This window comes from Erythrolamprus reginae, chromosome 2 (genome assembly GCF_031021105.1).
Source record: "Erythrolamprus reginae isolate rEryReg1 chromosome 2, rEryReg1.hap1, whole genome shotgun sequence".
Taxonomy (NCBI): domain Eukaryota; kingdom Metazoa; phylum Chordata; class Lepidosauria; order Squamata; family Dipsadidae; genus Erythrolamprus; species Erythrolamprus reginae.
The window spans coordinates 27,881,869-27,907,166 of record NC_091951.1 but is presented as its reverse complement, the minus strand read 5'-3'; the positions used below and the strand labels follow the sequence as shown (position 1 = coordinate 27,907,166).

Genomic DNA, 25,298 nt, shown 5'->3' with positions numbered 1-25,298 from the left:
TTACATGGTTAGAAAACACTAATGTAAATTAACGATTTCCAAATTTGATAATCAGTAGAAGTATAGCTTCCAGATTCTCCCCCCCCAAAAAATTGTCTAAGTTAGCTGTGTGGAAATGTATCCAAATGTGTCCTTCTGGATGAGATAAATAAATGAAGGTAAATTTATTTCAATGTAACCACTCAACAGACTTTGTAGGATATAAACATGTTTTAAAAATAATAAATCAGGAGCCTAACGCAGTTCCTCCGGGTTAGCACAGGAGTTCATGGCCACCATGACAGCCATGGACCTGACTCAAGTAATTCAGGGTCCGACTCATGAGGAGGGACACACACCCGACATGGTATTCCTCTCGGAGCAATTGAGTAATGGTCTGAGACTAAGGGGCTTAGAAGCATTGCCTTTGTCATGGTCAGACCATTTTCTACTGCGGCTTGATTTCCTGGCTCCAATCCTCCCCCGCAGGGAGGCGGAACCGACTAGGTGGTTCCGCCCCAGACGCCTGATGGACCCAGAGGGCTTTCAGAGGGCGCTTGGGATTTTACCAGATTCACTCGTCCACAGCTTGGCAGAGTCTCTTGCTGTGGCCTGGAATAGGGCTGCAGCGTATGCTCTTGACCGAATTGCACCGTTGCGACCTCTCTGTGGCACTAGACCCCGTAGAGCTCCATGGTTCAACGAAGAGCTCCGGGAGTTGAAACACCAGAAGAGATGTCTAGAGAAGCGATGGAGGAAGAGTAAATCCAAATCCGACCAAACACTTGTAAGAGCTCATATTAAGACTTACAAAGTGGCGCTCAAGGCGGCAAGATGCGTGTACCATGCCGCCTTGATTGCATCAGCGGAATCCTGCCTGGCCGCTCTGTTTAGGGTGACCCGCTCCCTTCTGAATCGGGGGAGTTGGGGAGCCCTTGCAGAGCAGTGCCAAGGAATTTAACTCATTTTTCGCTGATAAAGTCGCTCGGATATGGGCTGACCTTGACTCCAACTGGATAGCAGTATCGGCTGACGAATCAGTCGAGGTGACTGGGGCTCATCTTTGTCCATCTGTCTGGGGGAAGTTTGACTTGGTGACACTTGATGAAGTGGACAAGGCCATTGGAGCTGTGAGTTCCACCACCTGTTTACTGAATCTGTGTCCCTCTTGGTTGGTTTCGGCCAGCCGAGAGGTGACACGGAGCTGGGTCCAGGAGATTGTCAACGCTTCCTTGGGGAGGGGATCCTTCCCAGCTCCCTCCTCAAGAAACCTTCCCTGGACCCAGCCATGCTTAATAACTACCATCCAGTCTCCAACCTTCCCTTTATGGGGAAGGTTGTTGAGAAGATGGTGGCACTCCAACTCCAGCGGTCCTTGGAAGAAGCCAATTATCTAGGCCCACAACAGTCATGATTCAGGCCCGGCTACAGCACGGAAACTGCTTTGGTCATGCTGATGGATGATCTCTGGCGGGCCCGGGGTGGCATACAAATCTAATAAATAATAATAATTATATTATTATTATTATTATTATTATTATTATTATTATTATTATTATCTATATATCATGCAGTGGACAATCTGGAAACTCACCAGCATGAATAGAGGGACCATAAATCTTCCATATTGGGGTTCCCCAACAATTGGTGTTTAAAACAGGCTGCTAGTGATTCAGAAAATAGCAAAGAACCATCAAGCAGCCACTGATCATTAGACCCAGCCCCCGCCCTCCTCATCCTTTCTCAGAATAGTCAAAGGTAAACCAAATAAAAAACCCCTCCTCAACATACACAATGGGATCAATAAAAATACATGGAGGAGGGAGAAGAGAAAAAAAATTGAAGATGCACAAGCCGGATCAATTTTTGTGTGTGTGTGCGGGTGTTTTTTTAAAAAGGAGCCTTTATTATTTTAATCCTCACAGTGCACTAAAAATACTCAAGGGGGATCTCCACCTACTATAAAGGGGAGAACGAGGGTGATCACTCTTAGGTCTACTCATGGACACACACCTATACGGAGTGCACCTTTTTATGTTTTTTAAGATCAGAGCTGGAAACGAAACTTTTGGGGCACTCGGAGCACTCGTACGGCTTCTCCCCCGTGTGGGTGCGCTGGTGGGTGATCAGGTTAGCCTTGACGCTGAAGCTCTTCCCACAGTAGGGGCAGCCGTACGGCTTCTCCCCAGTGTGCCTCCGCTGGTGCTGGACCAGGTGCGCCAGCTGGCTGAAGTTGTTGCCGCAGTACGAGCAGTTGTACGGCTTCTCTCCCGTGTGCACCCGCTTGTGGGTCAGCAGCCGAGAGTTCGTCACAAAGCGCTTCCCACACTCCAAGCACGGGTACGGCTTTTCCCCCGTGTGGGATTTCTTGTGGATGTTGAGGTTGCCTTTCTGGCTAAAACTCTTGCCACATTCAAAGCACTGGTGCGGTTTCCCTCCCGGATCAGTTTTGTCAAGGCTTGGGAAAGGAGACTCCCAGGAGAGCCTCTTCCGGCAGGGGGTGCCTTTGCCCGGCTTTTCTCCCTTCGCCTGCGCTCCCAAGTGAGCAGAGCTGGGCTGAGGCAAGCGCCTGCCCTCTGGGCTTTTCCTCTTAGCCTTACACTTGCAGACCGTCCCTTGGTTTTCGAGTCCTTCTTCGTCCCGTGTCAAGGCGGCGCAACGCTTGGGCAAGTCACTCTCACGCGGCCAGCCTTTCGATGGCTGCTCTCCAGCACTGGCTTTCTCCTGCGTCCCTGAGCTTGACTTTTTGGATAACCGTTCCTCACAAGGGTTGCATCGCTGCCCTTTCTCAGTTTGCACCTTCCGGTTCTTAAAGAAGCCCAAGTTCGGACAGAGGCCATTTTCGGCCACGGCCTTGGTTGTTTTCTTCTTCTTCTTCTGACTGACGGGTGCCTCTTGACCGCTCCTCTCACTTTCACCCAAACAGCGAGCCTGTTTTGTACTTTTTCCTGGATAGTGCACCTGGTGGCTTCTGTGAATCACTTCCAGCTCGGGATTGGATATCAATTTTCCTGTGATTTTTTCTAAGGGGATGCCCCATTCCATTGGTTCCGATATTCCCAGCAGAAGGGTGTTTTGCCTCTGCTTCTCCTGTGCAGACTCCTTAGGTTCTGAAAGAAACAAGCAAAGGACCCATGAAAAACCATGAAGGGGTCATTCATTGGCTAGTAGTTCAAACTGAACTTGCTGGACAGGTCAAAGGGTCTTCTTCACCCTAAGCTAAGCTGTAACAGATGGAAAATCCCTGACTAGGTCTATCCAAGCTTATGATTATTAGGGGCAAATGACATGTTTTTGTGACGTCAAAGCTCCGCCTATGGAATTCCCTATTGGGACTCCCCACCTCCTTTCTAGCCTCCAGATCGTCCGAAAACGCCGCCGCCGATCGCAAAAACAGCGCTTCACTGAGCACCGCCGCCTGGCTGTAACCTTCTGAAACAGCTTGGCGCTTCTCGGCAGCCACTGGAACATGAACCCGAACCCGAACTTCCCGGTTCGGCGTTCAGGAGAACGCTGAGAAGCCCCCCGGCTGTTTCAGAAGGTGACAGCCAGGCAGCGGCGCTTCTCGGCGGCCTCCCGAACCTGAAAAGTTTAGGTTCGGGAGAACGCCGAGAAGCCCCCTGGCTGTTTTAAAAGGTGACAGCCGGGCGCCGCCGCCCAGCAGAGCACCATTTTGCAATTTTTTTTCTTTTTGCACGGATTAATCGCTTTTACATTGTTTCCTATGGGAAACAATGTTTCGTCTTACGAACGTTTCGCCTTACAAACCTACTTCCGGAACCAATTAGGTTCGTACGACGAGGTATTACTGTATTAATCTTCATTACTGAGCAAAAGAGATCAACTGCACAAAAACTGAACAGACGTTATTACACACAAATTATAGTGGCAAATCCTGGGTTTTAATTAAGGTTTATGCAGGTCAGTCCTCCCTTTTGTCTTTCTTGGGCCTGGTTTCTTGAAGAAGATGCTGATTGAACACAGATATTCAGTCTTACCCAAGATGGCTTCATCTTCCTCCTCATCTATGGAGATACAGCTTTCCACAGTATCTGAGGGATCCCGTTCAGATGTGGGGGAAATCACCACTTTTTCCTCTAGAAGTCCAGGCACCTGAAGAAAAAAGATAGCAAGGCAAGATATAGGCAGAAAGTTTTGATCTGGTCAGCAGCCTTAAATTAAGCAAGTTTGCTTGGAAGAAGAGAATCAAGGATCCTTCTTTAGATGTTTATAATGGAGGGGAAAAGATCATATAGCTCTGTCTTCCCCTCGGTGTCTCCAAATTTCTTTAGTCCAGGGGTTTCCAAACTTTGGTAGCTTTAAGACTTGTGGACTTCAACTCCCAGAATTCCCTAACCAGCTATGTTGCCATGCTTGAAGACCACTGCTTTAGTCAAGGGACCAAACCTTCCATTGTCACAGCCAGACCTGTTTCACAACTCATCAGAAAATTGCTTGAGGGAGATTTTTTTTTTTGGGGGGGGGGGGGGGTGTCATTTGGTTTGTCTACAGCAGTGATGACGAACTTTTTGGCTCGGTTGCCAAAAGGGCCCTGCACCTGTGCGATAGCATATTTCATTTCATTTATTAGATTTGTATGCCACCCTTCTCTGCATGCCCACAACCATAATGCAATGCCCTCTCCTCACACATGTGTGCAGCTCTCATTGAAGCCTCAGGATTTCCAGTAGGCCATTTCCGCCCTCTCCAGGCTTCAGGAAAGCCGCATGAAGGCTGGGGAGGACAAAAAAGGCCCCAACCGGAAGTTTGTTTCTGAAATTCCGGTAGGTCTGTTGGGTCCATTTTTCACCATCCACATGCTCCAGAGGCTTTCCTGAAGCCTGGGGAGGGTGAAAAGAGCTCCCCGACCACCTGGAGCCCCCCAAAATCAGCTGACCAATGCAGAACTCACAAAGGGCGCACCTCGTGTGCCCTCAGATATGGCTCTTGTGCCACCTGTGGCATGCGTGCCATAGGTGCACCATCACAGGTCTATGGTTTACTCAATTTATGACCATTACAACCAGAATTTTAGTTGCTAAGCAATGCAGTCATTAAATGAATTGTGTACATTTTATGACCTTTCTTGCTACATCTGTTAAGTTCAGTGTACAGTGATACCTTGTCTTACAAACTTAATTGGTTCCAGGACGAGGTTCTTAAGGTGAAAAGTTTGTAAGACGAAACAATGTTTCCAATAGGAATCAATGGAAAAGCGATTAATGCGCGCAAGCCCAAAATTCACCCCTTTTGCCAGCCGAAGCGCCCGTTTTTGCACTGCTGAGATTTCTCTGAGGCTCCCCACCATGGGAAACCCCACCTCCAAACTTCTGTGTTTTTGCGATGCTGCAGGGGAATCCCAGCAGGATAATCCCAGCATCACAAAAACAAGCGCTTCGTTGGCAACGGAAGTCCGGAGGTGGGGTTTCCCAGCGAGGGGAGCATCAGTGAAATCGCAGCATCGCAAACACACCAAAGTCCTCGAAACCCCACCTCCAGACCTCTGTGTTTTTGCGGTGCTGCGATTTCACTGAGGCTCCCCTCGCTGGTAAACCCCACCTCTGGACTTCCGTTGCCAGTGAAGTGCCTGTTTTTGCGCTGCTGGGATTCCCCTGCAGCATCACAAAAACACGGAAGTCCGGAGGTGGGGTTTCCCATGGAGGGGAGCCTCAGGTGAATCCCAGCAGTGCAAAAACGGGCGCTTCGCTAGCAACGGGAGTCCGGAGGCGGGGCATCCCAGCGGCGGCGGTGGGTTTGTAAGGTGAAAATAGTTTGTAAGAAGAGGCAAAAAAATCTTAAACCCCGGGTTTGTATCTTGAAAAGTTTGTATGACGAGGTGTTTTTAAGATGAGGTATCACTGTACTGTATCTGGCTTTCTCTATTGACTTTACTTTTTAGCAAATCCCCCCCCCCCCCCGGATAGGTTAGAAATCGTTATCTCCTGACACAGGGATGCCATAAGTTCCTACTAGTTGCCAAGAGCCTCATTTTCGATCATGTGACCACAGAAACATTGCGGTCACCATAGTCACTTGGTTGAGTTGGGCAGCTATAGAAATCGAACAAAATGAAGTCATTTTTTTCCCCCACCACCAAGAAAACACACCTTTGAACGGTGGCTAAACAAATGATTGTAAGTCAAAGACGATCTGCACTTTACTTTCCAAAATAACACTCAGTAGCTACTATGCCACATCAAGCCTCACATCTACAATTTGTACATATGCCTTTTTTTTGCCGTCTGTTTTTGTACTGAACAACTGATCCCAACTTGTTTCTATTTTGACTGTTCATCGATTGTATGTCAGCCTGCATCCTTGCTATCTTTCAAGCTTGCTGTCAGCTGCCATGGTAACAGTGTGTGGGATGGGGTGGGCAGCACTGGGTACCTGGGGTAGAAAGCATGCAGGAGATGGAAGTGAAGTTTTTGAGAAGCGGTGAGAAGGCCTGGTCTCAAGGGAGGACCAGCTTGGGTTGTTTAGCAATTTTAAAGGCCAACCATCCAGGCTTCAGAGTTTACGATGGAGGAACTTTACTTTACCTGAACCATAGACTTTCCCAAAACATTTTTCTGACTGATGATTGAACTCTGGTTGCCTCACTACTGGGGTGCGGGGTAGGGGCAGGGGCCAATGCCTCTGGGGTTGGCTTTAGCTTATTGTTTTCCCCAAATATTCTTTAGATCTTGCCTGAACTCTGCTGTATTATTATGATCCCGCTATATAGAGCGTTAGTGAGACCACATTTGGAATACTGTGTTCAGTTCTGGAGACCTCACCTACAAAAAGATATTGACAAAATTGAACGTGTCCAAAGACGGGCTACAAGAATGGTGGAAGGTCTTAAGCACAAAACGTATCAGGAAAGACTTAATGAACTCAATCTGTACAGTCTGGAGGACAGAAGGAAAAGGGGGGACATGATCGAAACATTTAAATATGTTAAAGGGTTAAATAAGGTTCAGGAGGGAAGTGTTTTTAATAGGAAAGGGAACACAAGAACAAGGGGACACAATTTGAAGTTAGTTGGGGGAAAGATCAAAAGCAACATGAGAAAATATTATTTTACTGAAAGAGTAGTAGATCCTTGGAACAAACTTCCAGCAGACGTGGTTGATAAATCCACAGTAACTGAATTTAAACATGCCTGGGATAAAGATATATCCATTGTAAGATATACAGAAAATAGTATAAGGCAGGGGTCGACAAAGTTGTTCAGAATCTAGGAGCCAGCCAAAAAATTTAGGAGCCAGAATTTTTTTTAAGCAAACTTGGTTTTTTGCCGAGTCTCCACCTGACATCGCTTTCACCCCCTCCCCCCCGGCGCAGGCCTGGCTCCGCCGAGCCGGCTCTGCTGTACTCCCGTCGGGATCCGAGGGGAGACCGTTAGTCAGAAACCGAAACAGAGAAGAAGGAAAGGGAGACCGGGCCGGGGATGCGGGGGAGGGGGGGGAGGGGGGGAGGAGGGGTTACTGGTCGGAAGTCACCGCGCACGCGGCCGGAGGAGGAATGAACAAAACCTCACGCCGGGAGGGGAGGGGCTTCCGCTTCTCTCCGAAGGCGGGTGAGCGGCCAAGATCGGAGCGTCTGTGTGCGGTGGGGGGGAGTGAAGGGGTTCGAGTAGGAGGCGGAATGGAGGCAAGGGGGGGAGGGAGAGACGCACGCAAGCGCAGGGGACGCTGGGAAAGCAGCTCGCTCCGAGGTTGATGGGCGGAGCTACGGAAGCCAAGATGTACCATTTCTGGGCGTAAACACAAGGCGGGAAAAATATACTGTATACATACAGTACAGCAGGCAACATTTTCTAGGCGCCAGACAACATTTTCTAGGCGCCACTGGCGACCAGGCGCCTGGGTTTGTCGATCCTTGGTATAAGGGCAGACTAGATGGACCATGAGGTCTTTTTCTGCCGTCAGTCTTCTATGTTTCTATGTATTGAGTTTGTTCCTCGTAAAAGTACCTTTAATCTATGGCAGTGATGGCAAACCTTTTTTCCCTCGGGTGCCAAAAGAGCGTGGGCGTGCGCTATTGTGCATGCGTGAGTGCCCATACCCATCACTCAATGCCTGGGGAGGGTGAAAACCATGGCCCCCGGAGGCCCTCTGGAGGCCAGGAACAGGCTGTTTTTCCAACTTCTGGTGGGCCCAGTAGGCTCATGTTTTGCCCTCCCCAGGCTCCAAAGGCTTCCCTGAATTTGGGGGAGGGTAAAAACGCCTTACCCCATCCCCCTGGATGCTCTCTGGAAGCCAAAAACACCTCCCAGAGTCTCTGTGTGAGCCAAACATCAGCTGGCCAGCACACTCATGCACATTGGAGCTGAGCTAGGGCAATGGCTTGCATGCCAGCAGATACAGCTCCGTGTGCCACCTGTGGCACCTGTGCCATAGGTTCGCCATCACTGATCTATGGAGTCAAAGGGTTTTCTTTCATAGGGATTGAACAGAGGCAGCCCTGATAGTGTAGCTGGGGGACATCTAAATCAAAACAACAGATAAATACAGGTAGTCCCTGGGTTACGTCAGCCCCGAGTCTACGGAGAGGGGCGGCATACAAATCTAATAAATAATAATGACGTTTCATTGTTATGATGACCCAGGGACAGCTTCGAAGCCACCGCTGCCGCCTCCATTCAGGTGAAGGGATCTCCGCAGTGGACGGCGGCTTCGGAGACGCCGCGGAGATCCCCTCGCTCAAATGGAAGCGGCGGTGACAGCCTCGGAGGCTGCAGCAACGCAGCGCCGAGAAGGACCGGTTGTTGGTTCCTTGAAGAAGCCTCCCCCTTACACTTATTCCGCCTTACACCAAACTCAGCTTACGACGGGCCGTGGGAACGGATCCCCGTCGTAAGTCGGGGACTACCTGTAATTACTTTATGCTCCTTGAAGTGCCCTAAATCCACTCCTCAATGCTTTGTCGTTTCTGGCGACGACAACCCCGATTTATATGCAGTTCATTAAAAAAAAGAGACTTGAGAAGTCATATTGCTGAGATGTGCGTTCTTGGCCTACCTATGTCATCCTGCAAATGGTATCAATCAGGGGGTCTCCAACCCTGGGCCTTTGTAGTGGTGCCAGTCCATAGTGTGCCAGGAACTGGGCCACATAAACAAGCAAAGCCCCATCTGCAGAATGCAGGCAGCACGTGAAACTATGCCCCTCCAGTCTACTGAAAAGCATCTCTCCACGAAACCGACCCCTGGTGCCCGAAAGGTTGGGGGCCGCTGGTATAAAGCACCACAGATGTCGTAATATTAATATAAATTTAAGTGAATGCAACAGACTGCACAGGTGGAATAACTGCACAGAAAACGTGTCTGGTTGTCTCTTAAGACCATTAAATGAAGGTTCATTACATAGAAACATAGAAGACTGACGGCAGAAAAAGACCTCATGGTCCATCTAGTCTGCCCTTATACTATTTTCTGTATTTTATCTTAGGATGGATCTATGTTTATCCCAGGCATGTTTAAATTCACTTCCTGTGGATTTACCAACCACGTCTGCTGGAAGTTTGTTCTAAGCATCTACTACTCCTTTCAGTCAAATAATATTTTCCCACGTTGCTTCTGATCTTTCCCCCAACTAACTTCAGATTGTGTCCCCTTGTTCCTGTGTTCACTTTCCTATTAAAAACACTTCCCTCCTGGACCTTATTTAACCCTTTAACATATTTACGGTAAATGTTTCGATCATGTCCCCCCCTTTTCCTTCTGTCCTCCAGACTATACAGATTGAGTTCATTAAGTCTTTCCTGATACGTTTTATGCTTAAGACTTTCCACCATTCTTGTAGCCCGTCTTTGGACCCGTTCAATTTTGTCAATATCTTTTTGTAAGTGAGGTCTCCAGAACTGAACACAGGTTTCCAAATGTGGTCTCACCAGCGCTCTATATAGCGAGATCATAATCTCCCTCTTCCTGCTTGTTATACCCCTAGCTATGCAGCCAAGCATCCTACATGCTATCCCTACCGCCTGACTGCACTGTTCACCCATTTTGAGACTGTCAGAAATCACTACCCCTAAATCCTTCTCTTCTGAAGTTTTTGCTAACACAGAACTGCCAGTACAATACTCAGATTGAGGATTCCTTTTCCCCAAGTGCATTATTTTACATTTGGAAACATTAAACTGCAGTTTCCATTGCTTTGGCCATTTATCTAATAAAGCTAAATCATTTACCATATTACAGACGCCTCCAGGAATATCAACCCTATTGCACACTTTAGAGTCATCGGCAAACAGGCAAACCTTCCCTACCAAACCTTCCCCTACATGATCCAAAAGATTATTCTTTTCTTTAGATGAAATGTACCCAGTTCCCTTATCCTCTCCTTGGAGTTTCACCTTGATCAATCTCACCAGATCCCTTTCTCTGAAAAACAATATCCAGTTTTTTGGATGAACTTTAAGGGATAGTCTTGGTAGCTGGGTTCACACAATTTGTATGCTGCATTCATACAATTACTGTTCTTTGAGCCTAAACTGAATCCAGACACTGAGCTAATTTAAAAAAAAAATCAAAAATCAAAACCCAGACAGAGCATGTTGTGTATTGTGCAAACCCATAACGGATCTCTTCAATGCAAAACAGATTGAAACTACTGTATTAATTCACATGATTTGGAAACAATATCCCTACTGTTTGCAACCTCAAACTCTATTTGGCTTTTTCATAGCAGACAATGGGCATCCACATTTATAAATTAAGGGCCACAAGAATTGGCAGAATGTGAGCCACATTTGGCTGCTAAATGATATACGCTAGTGAGGATACCTGGCTATATATAATCAGAACTGCAGAAAAAGCAATTGCTGCCAACCTGCCTTCCATTGAGCACCTGTATATTGCACGAGTCAAAAAGAGGGCGGGGAAAATATTTACTGACCCCTCACATCCTGGACACAAACTGTTTCAACTCCTACCCTCAAAACGTCGCTACAGAGCACTGCACACCAAGACAACTAGACACAAGAACAGTTTTTTTCCGAACGCCATCACTCTACTAAACAAATAATTCCCTCAACACTGTCTGACTTTTTACTAAATCTGCACTTCTATTCTACTAGTTTTTCTCATCATTCCTATCATCCTTTTCCTCCCATCTTGACTGTATGACTGTAACTTGTTGCGTATATCCTAAGATTTTTATTAACATTGCTTCTTCATTGCTTATTTGACCCCTTTGACAATCATTAAGTGTTGTACCACATGGTTCTTGACAAATGTATATTTTATTTTATGGACGCTGAGAGCATATGCACCAAGACAAATTCCTTGTGTGTCCAATCACACTTGGCCAATAAAATTCTATTCTATTCTATTCTATTCTACAGTGTTCCCTCGATTTTCGCGGGGGTTACGTTCCAAGACCTCCCGCGAAAGTCGATTTTCCGCGAAGTAGCGGTGCAGAAGTAAAACACCATCTGCGCATGCGCACCCTTTTTCCAAGGCCGCACAAGGGCTTGAAGTTGGGGGCGGGGAGCGACGAAAGTGCGGAGGCCGGCAAAGATTGTTTTGAATGTCGGCTGCCCCCGCCCCCCCAGCGCCTCCGGCCCCCTTGCCGCTACCGCCCGCCCGCCCGATCCACCCCTCTCACCGGCTTTCTTCGGACACGGGTCCTCCTGCAGCAGCGCTGGTGGCTACGGCTTCTCATCCTCCTCATTCGGCCGGTAGCCACTCTGAGCGCTTTGAGAATGCCTGCCTCGCCCCTCTCACAGTCCCTTAGCTGAGAGCACTTTCGTCCCAGCTATCAGCAAGGGGGCTGCAGGAGAGGTGGGGGCAGGCGTTCTCACAGAGAGGGAGAGGGAGAAAGAGAGAGAGAGCAAGAGGGGGGAGAGTGGAAGGTAGAGAGAGAGAAAAATGATAGAAAAAGGGAGAAAAAAGAAATTAGAAAATGATTGAAGCAGAGAATGACAGGAAAGAGAGAGAAAAGTGACTCTTGGTGATGACGTATGACGTCATCGGGTGGGGAAAAACCGTGGTATAGGAAAAAAACCGCGGTGTATTTTTTAATTAATATTTTTTGAAAAACCGTGGTATAGCGTTTCGCGAAGTTTGAACCCGCGAAAATCGAGGGATCACTGTATTCTATATTTTGTAGACCTCCAAGAAGGCCACATTTCGAAGACCCGTCTCAAAACTGCGACATTGGACATCTTTTAACCACGGTCCTACCTTTTCTCTACAAGACTCCGTTTCCTGCAACCGGAGGAGGAATTTTTCCGCTAGGACCAAGGCCTGAGAACACGTGACAGGGCCACTTTTGCAGACCCAGATCTGCATTTCCAATGGCAAGATGGTCAGGAACTGCTCCAGGATCACCAGATCCATAATTTGTTCCTTGGTGCGTCTCTCTGGCAGAAGCCACTGGCGACAAAGCTCCTGCAGTTCGTTCAAGACCGCTCGAGGGCCCTCGATTTCCTGGTAGCAGAAATGCCGGAAATGCTGGCGTTTTATCTCCAAGCTGTCAGGGTCAATCTCAGACCTCTTCTCTTTCAAAGGCCCCGACCGTGTCAAGTTCTCGGGGGCTTTCTGCGGCTCCCTGCTGATGCTGTGTACGATGGGCCTCCCCACGGGACGGCTTTCCTTGGACAACTGGTTAGGCTGCTTCATCATCCGATAGGAAGCCTTGAACGCCATCATTTCCTCCTCGGAGACAGACTCGAACAAACGGGAGGGCGTCCAGACAGAATAAAGAGAAGGCATCATCGCCAGTCCTTTTTGCTGTTGGGTTTTCTGGCTCTCTTGCAGACCCACATCCAGTCCTTGCTTGTTTTGCAGCAGAGCCGCCCCTGCCAGGATGTTTTTTGCCGTTTCCCCGCGGAGAATGTGAGAGTTTCTTTCCCCTTGGTTTGCAAAGGGTTTTGGCCCCCAGAGATGACACGATGCCATCTTAGTTGCTGGCTGGACGATCTGAACTGTAAAAAAGAAAAAAAATTGCCTAATGATGAATGCAGTTTGAGGTCCACTGTACATTTCAATCCTATGTCGCACTTGAAAGTGGCTTTTAAAATAACCTAAATACTTTAGGGAGCAGCTAATGTCAGGCAGATTGACCTCAAGGGCTCTAATTTTATCCTCCGGCTATAAGTAAGATTAGGAATATGAGAAGCTGAGTCTTCTCTATGGGATATTGTGAGAATTGTGAAACAATTGTGAGAATGCAACTCACTGCTATCCCTTTGCACAAGCAACAAAGAGTGCCAGTTGAGAAAAAGGCAGAATTCCACATTCCCCAGTTCTAAATATGCTACTCAAAAATAATGAAGGGAACGCTCAAATAACACATCCTAGATCTGAATGAATGAAATATTCTCATTGAATACTTTGTTCTGTACAAAGTTGAATGTGCACAAGAGCATGTGAAATTGAAACATAGAAACATAGAAGACTGACGGCAGAAAAAGACCTCATGGTCCATCTAGTCTACCCTTATACTATTTCCTGTATTTAATCTTACAATGGATATATGTTTATCCCAGGCATGTTTAAATTCAGTGCTAGTGTTAGTGATGATAATAATAATAATAATAATAATAATAATAATAATAATAATAATAATAATAATAATAATAATAATTACCAACCACGTCTGCTGGAAGTTTGTTCCAAGGATCTACTACTCTTTCAATAAAATAATATTTTCTCATGTTGCTTTTGATCTTTCCCCCAACTAACTTCACACTGTGCCCCCTTGTTCTTGTGTTCACTTTCCTATTAAAAACACTTCCCTCCTGAACCTTATTTAACCCTTTAACATATTTAAATGTTTCGATCATGTCCCCCCCTTTTCCTTCTGTCCTCCAGACTATAAAGATTGAGTTCATTAAGTCTTTCCTGATACGTTTTATGCTTAAGACCTTCCACCATTCTTGTAGCCCATCTTTGTACCCGTTCAATTTTGTCAATATCTTTTTGTAGGTGGGGTCTCCAGAACTGAACACAGTATTCCAAATGTGGTCTCACCAGCGCTCTATATAGCGGGATCATAATCTCCCTCTTCCTGCTTGTTATACCTCTAGCTATGCAGCCAAGCATCCTACTTGCTTTTCCTACCGCCCGACCACACTGCTCACCCATTGTTAATCTAGTGGTCAGTTTGATTTCACAGAAGTTTGATTTATTTGGATTTATATTGTGTTGTTTAAGCGTTCCCTTTATTTTTTTGAGCAGTGTATTTATTTTACTATAAATGTTTCAGATATTCTTTTTTCTTCTCTTCTGGGAATTTTCATTATTCTGCTAAATAGAAGGGGGGGGGGAATCACTGCATTAAAAAAAATGATTGGATTCTTTCAATGCTTTTTCCTCACCGGCTTAGTGCTGAGACTGTTTGTATAGTGGCTAAATTTATATCAAGGAACCACAATTGAGCCCAAAATTTATGCTGCTGAAACATTTGTTAAGGGGGTTATGACTTCTCTTGCCACCATTGTTAAGTGAAAGAATTGCATTTTTAGTAACATAGTTGTTATGTGCCGGTGCCTGGAGGCTGTTGGGGACTGGATGGGTGTCAACAAACTCAAACACAACCCAGATAAGATGGAGTGGCTGTGGGTCTTGCCTCCCAAGGACAATTCCATCTGTCCGTCCATTACCCTGGGGGGGAGAATCATTGACCCCCTCAGACAGGGTTTGCAACTTGGGCGTCCTCCTCGATCCACAGCTCACACTAGAGAAACATCTTTCAGCTGTGGCGAGGGGGGCGTTTGCCCAGGTTCGCCTGGTGCACCAGTTGCGTCCCTATCTGGACCAGGAGTCACTGCTCACAGTCACTCATGCCCTCATCACCTCGAGGCTCGACTACTGTAACACTCTCTACATGGGGCTACCTTTGAAGAGTGTTTGGAAACTTCAGATCGTGCAGAATGCAGCTGCGCAGTCTGCATTGGTTGCCAATCAGTTTCCGGTCACAATTCAAAGTGTTGGTTATGACCTATAAAGCCCTTCATGGCATCGGGCCAGAATATCTCCGAGACCGCCTTCTGCTGCACGAATCCCAGCGACCAGTTAGGTCCCACAGAGTGGGTCTTCTCCGGGTCCCGTCAACTAAACAATGCCGCTTGGCGGGACCTAGGGGAAGAGCCTTCTCTGTGGCGGCCCCAGCCCTCTGGAACCAACTCCCTCCAGAAATTAGAATTGCCCCCACCCTCCTTGCCTTTCGCAAGCTACTTAAAACCCACCTCTGCCGCTAGGCATGGGGGAATTGAGATACTCTTTCCCCCTAGGCCTTTACAATTTTATGCATGGTATGTCTGTATGTATGTTGTAAGTAAGTAAGTAAGTAAGTAAGTAAGTAAGTAAGTAAGTAAGTAAGTAAGTAAGTAAGTAAGTAAGTAAATCTGGACTCCCCATTGACTTTGCTTGTCAGAAGGTTGCAAAAACTGACCCTGGGACACACCAACCATCATAAATATGAACTGACCAGCATCTGAATTTTGCCCATGTGACTATGGGGATGCTGCAACGGTCGTAAGTGTGAAAAATTGTTATAAAGTCTTTTTTCAGTGCTGTTGTAACTTTGAACAGTCACTAAACAAACTGTTGTAAGTCAAGGGCTACCTGAATATCAGTTTTAATTCAGGTCCCTGCATAGGAAGGAAGTTGGACTTTTTCAACTCTATGATTCTCCTATGCAAGCGAAATCTTCCAGGTCTAAATCACTAATGTAATGTTTCTCAATCTTGGCCCATTTTCCCACTCCCAGAATTCTCCAGCCAGCATGTCAGCCAAGGCATTCTGGGAGTTGAAGTCATCTTGGTTGAGAAACATTGCACTGGTGCAATATATTAAAGGGTTAAATAAGGTCCAGGAGGGAAGTGTTTTTAATAGGAAAGTGAACACAAGGACAAGGGGGCACAATCTGAAGTTAGTTGGGGGAAAGATCAAAAGCAACATGAGAAAATGTTATTTTACTGAAAGAGTAGTAGATCCTTGGAACAAACTTCCAGCAGACGTGGTAGGTAAATCCACAGTAACTGAATTTAAACATGTCTGGGATAAACATATATCCATCCTAAGATAAAATACAGGAAATAGTATAAGGGCAGACTAGATGGACCATGAGGTCTTTTTCTGCCGTCAGACTTCTATGTTTCTATGGTGTCTCTATTTATTACAGAAATCACAGTACTGTAATGATTTATTTATTTACCTGCAAATCTATAAGAGGTTCTTCTAGCCCCTCGTGATTACTCCTATTGTTTTGGTCAGAACAACAATTTGCGCCCCTCAATTTAGAATGCCAAAAAGATACTTGCAAAGAAATCCACAGAACAGAGGGGAGGAAGAACTACATTTTCAAGGGTTTTTTTTTTTCCTGACAATGAAAAAAAAAAATCTTTGTATTCAAACAGGATGAGAAGCACCCTGGGCGTTAATATGCCCAACCAATTCAGTTACTATGTCAGAGAAAACAGTTGCCACTATGAACTGGCACTAAGCTATCAGACAACCCATTCACCAGGGCAGTTTTACACATACATATTCCTCGGAGAAAGTACACCGGAAGCTTATCTTCTGGATTCATTTTATTTTATTTTATTTTATTTTATTATTTTATTTTAATTATTTATTTATTTATTGATTGATTGATTGATTGGATTTGTATGCCGCCCCTCTCCGGAGACTCGGGGCGGCTAAGAGCAATAATAAAACAGCATATAATAATAATCCAATACTAAAAACAGTTAAAAACCCATTATTATAAAAACCAAACATACATACAGACATACCATGCATAAAATTGTAAAGGCCTAGGGGGAAAGTGTATCTCAGTTCCCCCATGCCTGGCGGCAGAGGTGGGTTTTAAGTAGCTTACGAAAGGCAAGGAGGGTGGGGGCAATTCTAATCTCTGGGGAGAGTTGGTTCCAGAGGGCCGGGGCCGCCACAGAGAAGGCTCTTCCCCTGGGTCCCGCCAAACGGCATTGTTTAGTTGACGGGACCCGGAGAAGACCCACTCTGTGGGACCTAACTGGTCGCTGGGATTCGTGCAGCAGAAGGTGGTCCCGGAGGTAATCTGGTCTGGTGCCATGAAGGGCTTTATAGGTCATAACCAACACTTTGAATTGTGACCGGAAACTGATCGGCAACCAATGCAGACTGCAGTCCTAGATCCTACAGAAGGCCCGATTGTGGTCAGTACCATTGCAGACAAAACTAGGGAAAATTTACCAATCTTATTTCTTCCATCCCATTTTCCTCTGCTCAATTTCCATGGAGTTTTGTGTTTGTGGAAAAAAGGAAGAAAGACAAAGGTCCTACATTACACAGCGGTCCTGATTTTTGCAGGGCCATTCCAGGTCAATCTCTGCATTGGCAGCAGGAGGAAGAAATTAATCCGCTCTTAATGCTCTTGTCCCAATTTGCTTGGCCTAACTGGCAGGTTGACTGCCCAGTGTTTAGTGCAACCACCTAAAATCCCAGGGATGCTCGGAGCTAAAATTAAATCCATCTTCATACTGTACTACCTGAGTTCTGATTTCATTCAGTGACTGCATGGCACAAGTTACCTGAGGGACAGCTGCAGGGACACAGCCTTACTATTAACAATGGATGGGCCTTCAGGGTTTAGTAAAAAGGGAAATAGACCTTTGAATGGAAGATCTTGAGAGAATTCAGGGGGAAAACCCTACAGTTTATCCCTTATAACCAGTATAGCCTGGGGCCGATAAAAATAGATTACGATCTATTCTTCCACTATTGGATGGTTTTGAATAGATCAGCAGGGGTCTCCAATTGCTACTTTAAGGAGCAAAAAAGAGGCCAATTAATCCAAATGCTAAGGATACCTATACCTTTATTGTAGAGATGGAGAATCTGCAAAGCATTGTAATTATTCAGGCAATTCCCAGCAAACCCTGACCATTGTGAGGGATTCTGAATGATGTAGGACATTAATATCTGCAGGTCACCATTTCTGCTATATTAGGCCAACTGAAAGTTTCCAAAATACTTTACAACTTTACAAGAGTCTTTATTGGACAACATAAACATAGTAATTTTGGTCTCTCTTTATCGAATTCCTATACTGTTCTTGCGGATTTAAATAGTAAGGATGTTGGAGATATTAGCAAGGCCCCTCAGGCAGAGAATGAGGGGATATTCAAAGGGGAAGTTGTTGTAAATGTCACCAAACCATCAAGTGCAGTTAGTAGAAATATAAAGAGGACACATTTTCTTGTGGGTGATTCGACTGTTAGAGGTGTTGATTTGGGACAGAGTAAGGACGTGGTGAAGGTGCTGAGGTGTCTCCCAGGGGCCACTGCCAGCAGGGACAGGAGGAGGATTACAAACATTGTCAAGGCTGTGAGTAAAGGTAATAACATTGATGTGGTGGTGCATCTTCGCACAAATGATTTGTCCCAGAGAAATGTCAATGTAGTAAAAAGAGATTTTCAATGTCTAAGTGTGGAGCTGGGTAAAATAGCAGATTCAGTGACTTTCTCAGAGGTGTTACCGGTTTGTGGCCAAGAGGATAAAACAACGTGTATCATAGAGTTTAATGTGTGGTTAAAGCAGTGGTGTAAAGCTGAAGGTTTTGGCTATGTAAGTCATGATGTCAGTAGGTGGTCTAATAGGGAGTTGTTTAAGAGGGATGGTTTGCATCCATCATACAGAGGTACCCAGGTACTCGGTGAGGAATTCAGAACTTTTTTGGACAGGCATTTAAACTAGGTAAAGGGGACAGAGATGTAACTGATGTGGGTGATTTCTGTCCCCGACCAATGAGGATAAAGCAGTTTTTGGAAGCTTATGAAAAGGGAGCTGCAAATAAAATAGATGTAGTTGTTGATGATAAGGGGCAAACTAATAATGAAAATAATGTTCTTCGTGTAATGTGCACGAATGCTCGAAGCTTGAGCAACAAGCTCTGTGAATTAATGGCCATAATATCTAGAGATAATTTGGACCTGGTTGCCATAACTGAGACATGGTTTAAGGATTCTAATGAATGGGAAATATCCATACCAGGATATACACTGTATAGGAAGGATAGAATAGAGAGAAGGGGAGGTAGAGTAGCCATTTATGTTAAAGAAACTCTAAAAACAACACTAATTCAAAATACATGTCAAGATCTAGAGACCCTCTGGATTTGCATGCAAAATAAAGACGGTTCTGTCATTAGAATTGGGGTGATCTATAGGCCTCCAGGGCAATCTGAGGAATATGACAACAAGATGGTGGATGAAATTACCCAAATGGCAGTAAAGGGAGATATTGTGGTTATGGGTGATTTCAACATGCCTGATGCTGACTGGAATATCCCCAGTGCCCTTACATGCAAAAGTAAGAATATAGTAGAGGCCTTTACAGGAGCAGCTCTGGCACAGCTGGTTAAGACACCAACTAGAGGGGAGAATATTCTAGATTTAGTTTTTACAAATGGGAATTGGGTTTCAGATGTCAAGGTGGGAGAAAATTTAGGTTGCAGTGACCATCTATGTTTGTGGTTTGATGTAAAAACTCATTGTGAGCAATCCTATAATGCAACCAAAGTATTGGATTTCAGAAAAACAAATTTTAATGCAATGGGGGAATATTTAGATAATGAATTAAAGGGGAGGGATAAAATGGCAGGAGCGAGCACCCAGTGGACTGTATTTAAAAAGGCCATCTTAAAAGCCACTGGACTGTATGTAAGACAAATAACTAAAGGTAAAAGGAAGAAGAAACCGCTATGGTTTAGCAATGATGTAAGGACTATAGTCAATGAAAAAAAGGCTGCCTATAGGAGGTATAAAGAGTCTGGAAGTATAGCTGATAGGGAGGTGTATAAAATGAGACAGAAGGAGGCGAAACAGATAATATATGCTGCTAAAGCCTCAAAAGAGGAAGAAATTGCCAAATCTCTAAAGAAGGGAGATAAAACCTTCTTCAGATATATTAGTGATAAGAAGAAGAAAAACTGCGGCATCACGAAGCTTAGTACCGGGAAAAATACATGCATTAATGGGAATAAGGAGATCGCTGACCATTTCAATAGCTACTTCTGTTCAGTTTTCTCAAAAGACACCTTACAAAATAATACTATAGAGGGATATAGCATTGCTTCCAACTGTACGGATTCAGCTCCAGTGATCTTAGAAGCCGATGTCTTAGAAGAACTTGAACGATTAAAGATAAATAAGGCAATGGGTCCAGATGGCATCCACCCCAGAGTTCTTAAAGAACTCAGATCTGTCATTGCTATCCCCCTGACTGATTTGTTTAACCAATCCTTGTTAACAGGAGATGTTCCTGAGGATTGGAGAATGGCAAGTGTTGTGCCTATCCACAAGAAGGGCAGTAGAGAAGAAGCTGGTAACTACAGGCCAGTTAGCTTGACATCAGTTGTCGTTAAAATGATGGAGACTCTACTGAAAAAGAGGATAAATCAGCACCTAAAAAACAATAACTTATTGGACCCAAATCAGCATGGCTTTACTGAAGGCAAATCATGTCAGACTAATCTCATTGATTTCTTTGACTATGTCACAAAGGTGTTGGATGAAGGTGGTGCCGTGGATATTGCCTACCTGGACTTCAGCAAAGCCTTTGATACGGTTCCACATAAAGAGCTGATAGATAAATTAGTGAAGATTGGACTTAATCCCTGGATAGTTCAATGGATTTGCAGCTGGCTGAAGCATAGACACCAGAGGGTTGTTGTGAATGGCGAGTATTCTGAGCAGAGTCAGGTTACAAGCGGTGTGCCACAAGGGTCTGTTCTGGGTCCTATTCTTTTTAATATGTTTGTGAGTGACATAGGGGAAGGTCTGGTAGGGAAGGTTTGCCTATTTGCCGATGACTCTAAAGTGTGCAATAGGGTTGATATTCCTGGAGGCGTCGGCAATATGGTAAATGATTTAGCTTTACTAGATAAATGGTCAAAGCAATGGAAACTGCAGTTTAATGTTTCCAAATGTAAAATAATGCACTTGGGGAAAAGGAATCCTCAATCTGACTATTGTATTGGCAGTTCTGTGTTAGAAAATACTTCAAAAGAAAAAGATTTAGGCGTAGTGATTTCTGACAGTCTCAAAATGGGTGAACAGTGCAGTCAGGCAGTAGGGAAAGCAAGTAGGATGCTTGGCTGCATAGCTAGAGGTATAACAAGCAGGAAGAGGGAGATTATGATCCCGCTATATAGAATGCTGGTGAGACCACATTTGGAATACTGTGTTCAGTTCTGGAGACCTCACCTACAAAAAGATATTGACAAAATTGAACGGGTCCAAAGACGGGCTACAAGAATGGTGGAAGGTCTTAAGTATAAAACGTATCAGGAAAGACTTAATGAACTCAATCTGTATAGTCTGGAGGACAGAAGGAAAAGGGGGGACATGATCGAAACATTTAAATATATTAAAGGGTTAAATAAGGTCCAGGAGGGAAGTGTTTTTAATAGGAAAGTGAACACAAGAACAAGGGGACACAATCTGAAGTTAGTTGGGGGAAATATCAAAAGCAACATGAGAAAATATTATTTTACTGAAAGAGTAGTAGATCCTTGGAACAAACTTCCAGCAGACGTGGTAGATAAATCCACAGTAACTGAATTTAAACATGCCTGGGATAAACATATATCCATCCTAAGATAAAATACAGAAAATAGTATAAGGGCAGACTAGATGGACCATGGGGTCTTTTTCTGCCGTCAGACTTCTATGTTTCTATGTTTCTATAAATTTTTAAAAAAAAAACAGAAAAAAGGGATCAGAGGAAAAAACAAGGCTTGTATTTAAAACATGCATGTGCCCCATTCCTGATTTGTTTCATCAAAACAATTGCAAAAGGAAGGTAATTTTTTTCCTTTCAATGTGAATTTTGGATGGTCAGGAATCATATTTTTTAAATTCTTACATCAGTTTGATTGCCGGCACTTCAACTGTTTTTTTCCCCCTTAAAAGTCTGAAGATGATGTTTACGAAAAATAAAATACTGTAGTTGTGTCAGACCATTAAGAAACTACCGGTATGTTAAAATCAATCTAGGAAAGCTCCAAAAGTTGGCAAAAAATTAATTGGATAGGTTGTGGATTAAAAACTGGATTCTGAATGATGTAGGACATTAATATCTGGAAGGTTGCAGGTCACCATTTCTGTTTTATTAATATTCTGATACTTTTCATTATTGAATTTAATTACAGCTGTCTTTATTTTAAAATGTTATACTGGATGCAGGTTTACAATTCATTTTATTCTGATCCTGTGTGAATAAAGTGATACATTCCAAATTAAAAACTAAGGCTGATTTGGAAATATTCTGGAACAGCAGCTTTTGCATGGTTTTATAATACCTTTCCTATGTATTTTAATATTTTATTTATCATTTTACACTCCTTCACAGCTAAGTCATCTCGGGATTACTGAGCAGATGGTAAATTTGGGACGTTTATATCATTAAATCTCGAATCATTACAGACCTTAGCAAAACTTACTTCTGGACAGCTATGGGCATGATTGAAACTACGTTTTTATTTTCCCTCCCTAAGTGTGATCTTATTTCCTAATCAAGGATCATAAGCTTCTTACTTTCTCTCTGAAAAGGGGGAAGGGGAGAAAAATCAATCCTGCTCCAGAAAAAAAGGGGCACATTGTCACAAATCATCCACATCACCTACTCAGAGGAGTCTTCCAGCAATGGGGAGACTCCTGCACGCAAGGGTGCCTTGCAGCCAAGCAATTCTGCAGCAAATTTCCCTCCAACGCTGTCAAACTATTTAACAAATCTGCACTACTATTAATCTTCTCATCATTCCCATCACTAATCTCCTCCCACAAATGACTGTAGGACTGTAACTTTGCTGCTTGCATAATTACGATTTACATTGACTGTTTCCTAATATGATTTGATTGCCTGCCACAATTCCTAAGAGGTCAGTAAGGGGTGTGCATAGGTGCACCAGAGTGCCTTCCGTCCCCTGTCCTAACGTTTCTCTTTTACTAGTATGTAAATAAATATTATTATATCTCTGCATACCGCCAAAACGTACTTGACAAAACAAACAAACAAAAATAAATGAAATAAATAAATAATAAATGTACCTGGACTATCATTAAGTGTTATAGAAACATAGAAGATTGACGGCAGAAAAAGACCTCCCTTATACTATTTCCTGCATTTTATCTTAGGGTGGATATACCGTATGTTTATCCCAGGCATGTTTAAATTCAGTTCCTGTGGATTTACCAACCACGTCTGCTGGAAGTTTATTCCAAGCATCTACTTCTCTTTCAGTAAAATATTTTCTCACGTTGCTTTTGATCTTTCCCGCAATTAACCTCAGATTGTGTCCCCTTGTTCTTGTGTTCACCTTCCTATTAAAAACACCTCCCTCCTGAACCTTATTTAACCCTTTAACATATTTAAATGTTTCGATCATACCCCCCCCCCGTTCCCTTCAGTCCTCCAGACTAGGATTGCCTTATGATTGTTGATAAACTTTTCTTTTATGCACACTGAGAGCATATGCACCAGGATAAATTCCTTAGGTGTCCAACCACACTTGGCCAATTAATAAAAAATAAATCTATTTTATTCTATTCTATCCAAAAGCGCGCTGTCTGCTGGAGCGGCTGGCCGGACTACAACTCCTATGGTGCCCAACCAGATCTCCTTTCCTCTTGCAAACCCCATCGCGCCTCTCCCCATCCCGGGCTCCCCCTCCCCCCCCCCTGGCTGGCACTCACCTTCCCTTTGCAGCCTTTGCATCGCGCCTCTCCGCCGCTGCATCCCAACTTTCAGGAATCGGTGACCCTCTCCATGGCACCCGGGATGGAGAAGCATACAAAGGGCAGCTTCTCGCCGAGGGAGGAAGGAGTCGGAGTCAGGACAGGAAGGAGGAGGAGGAGGAGGCGGCGGAGACGACCCTTCCCACCCATTTCCACCTTCGCCTCCCCTCCCTCCCGCCACAAATCTGGACCTTTCTAGGCAGGAGAGCTCGGTGCCTTTAACCTTTTGAGAAAAGGGACCGCGCGCAGGCGCGGGAGCGCGAGGGCGCCGGGGACGGCCGAGCGAAGGAGCCCTGCGGGGGAGGGGGGGGGAGAGTGGGGCGAACCCGAAGGGCTGGCACGTGCCCGGGTTTTGGCGGACGTGCGAGTTTGCGTGGAAGCCGCCGCGGCTCTTGGGCAGGTGGGGGGGGGGAGGAGGGGGGGAGTCCCGTTAATCATCTGCTACAACGTCCTTCCTGTCAACTGGGTACTTCAGCTTCAACCACAACAACGCAAGAGCACACAACCGATATAAACTTAATGTAAAACCGCTCCAAACTCGGCTGCAGGAAATACGACTTTAGTAACCCAGTAGCTGACTGCATTTTCTCGCCAAACCCAATAAGTAAGTAAGTAAGTAAGTAAGTAAGTAAGTAAGTAAGTAAGTAAGTAAGTAAGTAAGTAATTTGAATAAATCAACAATTTGAATAAATAAATAAATAATTTAAATAAATAATTTAAATAAATAAATAAATAAAATAGAAAATAAACTAAATAAATAAAATAAATAAATAAATCCCGGTGGAGGAGAGTTACCCGTAACTCAGCTTAAGACCATAAATTAAGGTTGAGGGCAACCAAAATTTATGTGCAGTGGTTAAAAGTAAGCCGTTTTACGACCTTGCCTTGGCAAGGCTGTTCAGTGAAACGCAGTGGCGAAGTTAAGTAGCGTGGTTGCTAAGGCTTCCCCTACTCCAGCAGACTTGAAATTCTTTGATTAGACAACTTACAACTCCGTCGTTGTCTCCGTTCCACCTTAACTATAGTTCATAAAATCATATACCAAAATGTCCCTGTTAGCGATGACCTCACCTTCAACCGCAACAACAAAGGAGCACCAAATAGATTTCAAGTAAATGTCAACTGCTCCAAGCTAGACTGCAAAAATACAACTTCAGCGACAGAGTAATCAACGTCTGGAATGCACCACTACCTGACTGTGGTTTCTACTCCTAACCCCAAAATCTTTAACCTCTTAGACTATCTACAATTGACCTCTCCCCCTTTCTAAGAAGTCTGTAAGGGGCGTGCATAAGTGCACCATTGTGCCTTCCATCCTTGTCCTACTGTTCTATTGTCTTCTATCATTACCTTTTATCATTACTTATCTAATGTTTTACTTGTACAAATTACCATCCTATAATTGTTTGACAAATACATAAATAAAATAAAAACAAAAACATATGCTTGGCCAGAAGGTCACAACTTTAGCAGAAGAACCCTCCACTGCTCTACCCACAACAGAATACCTTACGCAATCAGACTTGAAATCCTGGGCTTAGAAAGCTTAGAACTACGTCGCCTTCCACGGGATCTAAGCATAGGTCATAAAATCATTTACT

General features: G+C 44.6%; 1 protein-coding gene across 1 annotated transcript; it reads right to left on the bottom strand.

The window, feature by feature from the left end:
• Positions 1-1,842: 1,842 nt before the first annotated feature.
• Positions 1,843-23,926, bottom strand: LOC139163020 (zinc finger and SCAN domain-containing protein 31-like). Its single transcript, XM_070743923.1, has 4 exons — positions 23,656-23,926; positions 12,155-12,897; positions 3,978-4,092; positions 1,843-3,089 (listed from the first exon to the last, which is right to left on the bottom strand). Exons 1-4 carry the CDS (start codon positions 23,750-23,752, stop codon positions 1,993-1,995), a joined length of 2,052 nt encoding a protein of 683 aa, XP_070600024.1. The 5' UTR covers positions 23,753-23,926; the 3' UTR covers positions 1,843-1,992.
• Between the last annotated feature and the right edge of the window lie 1,372 nt (positions 23,927-25,298).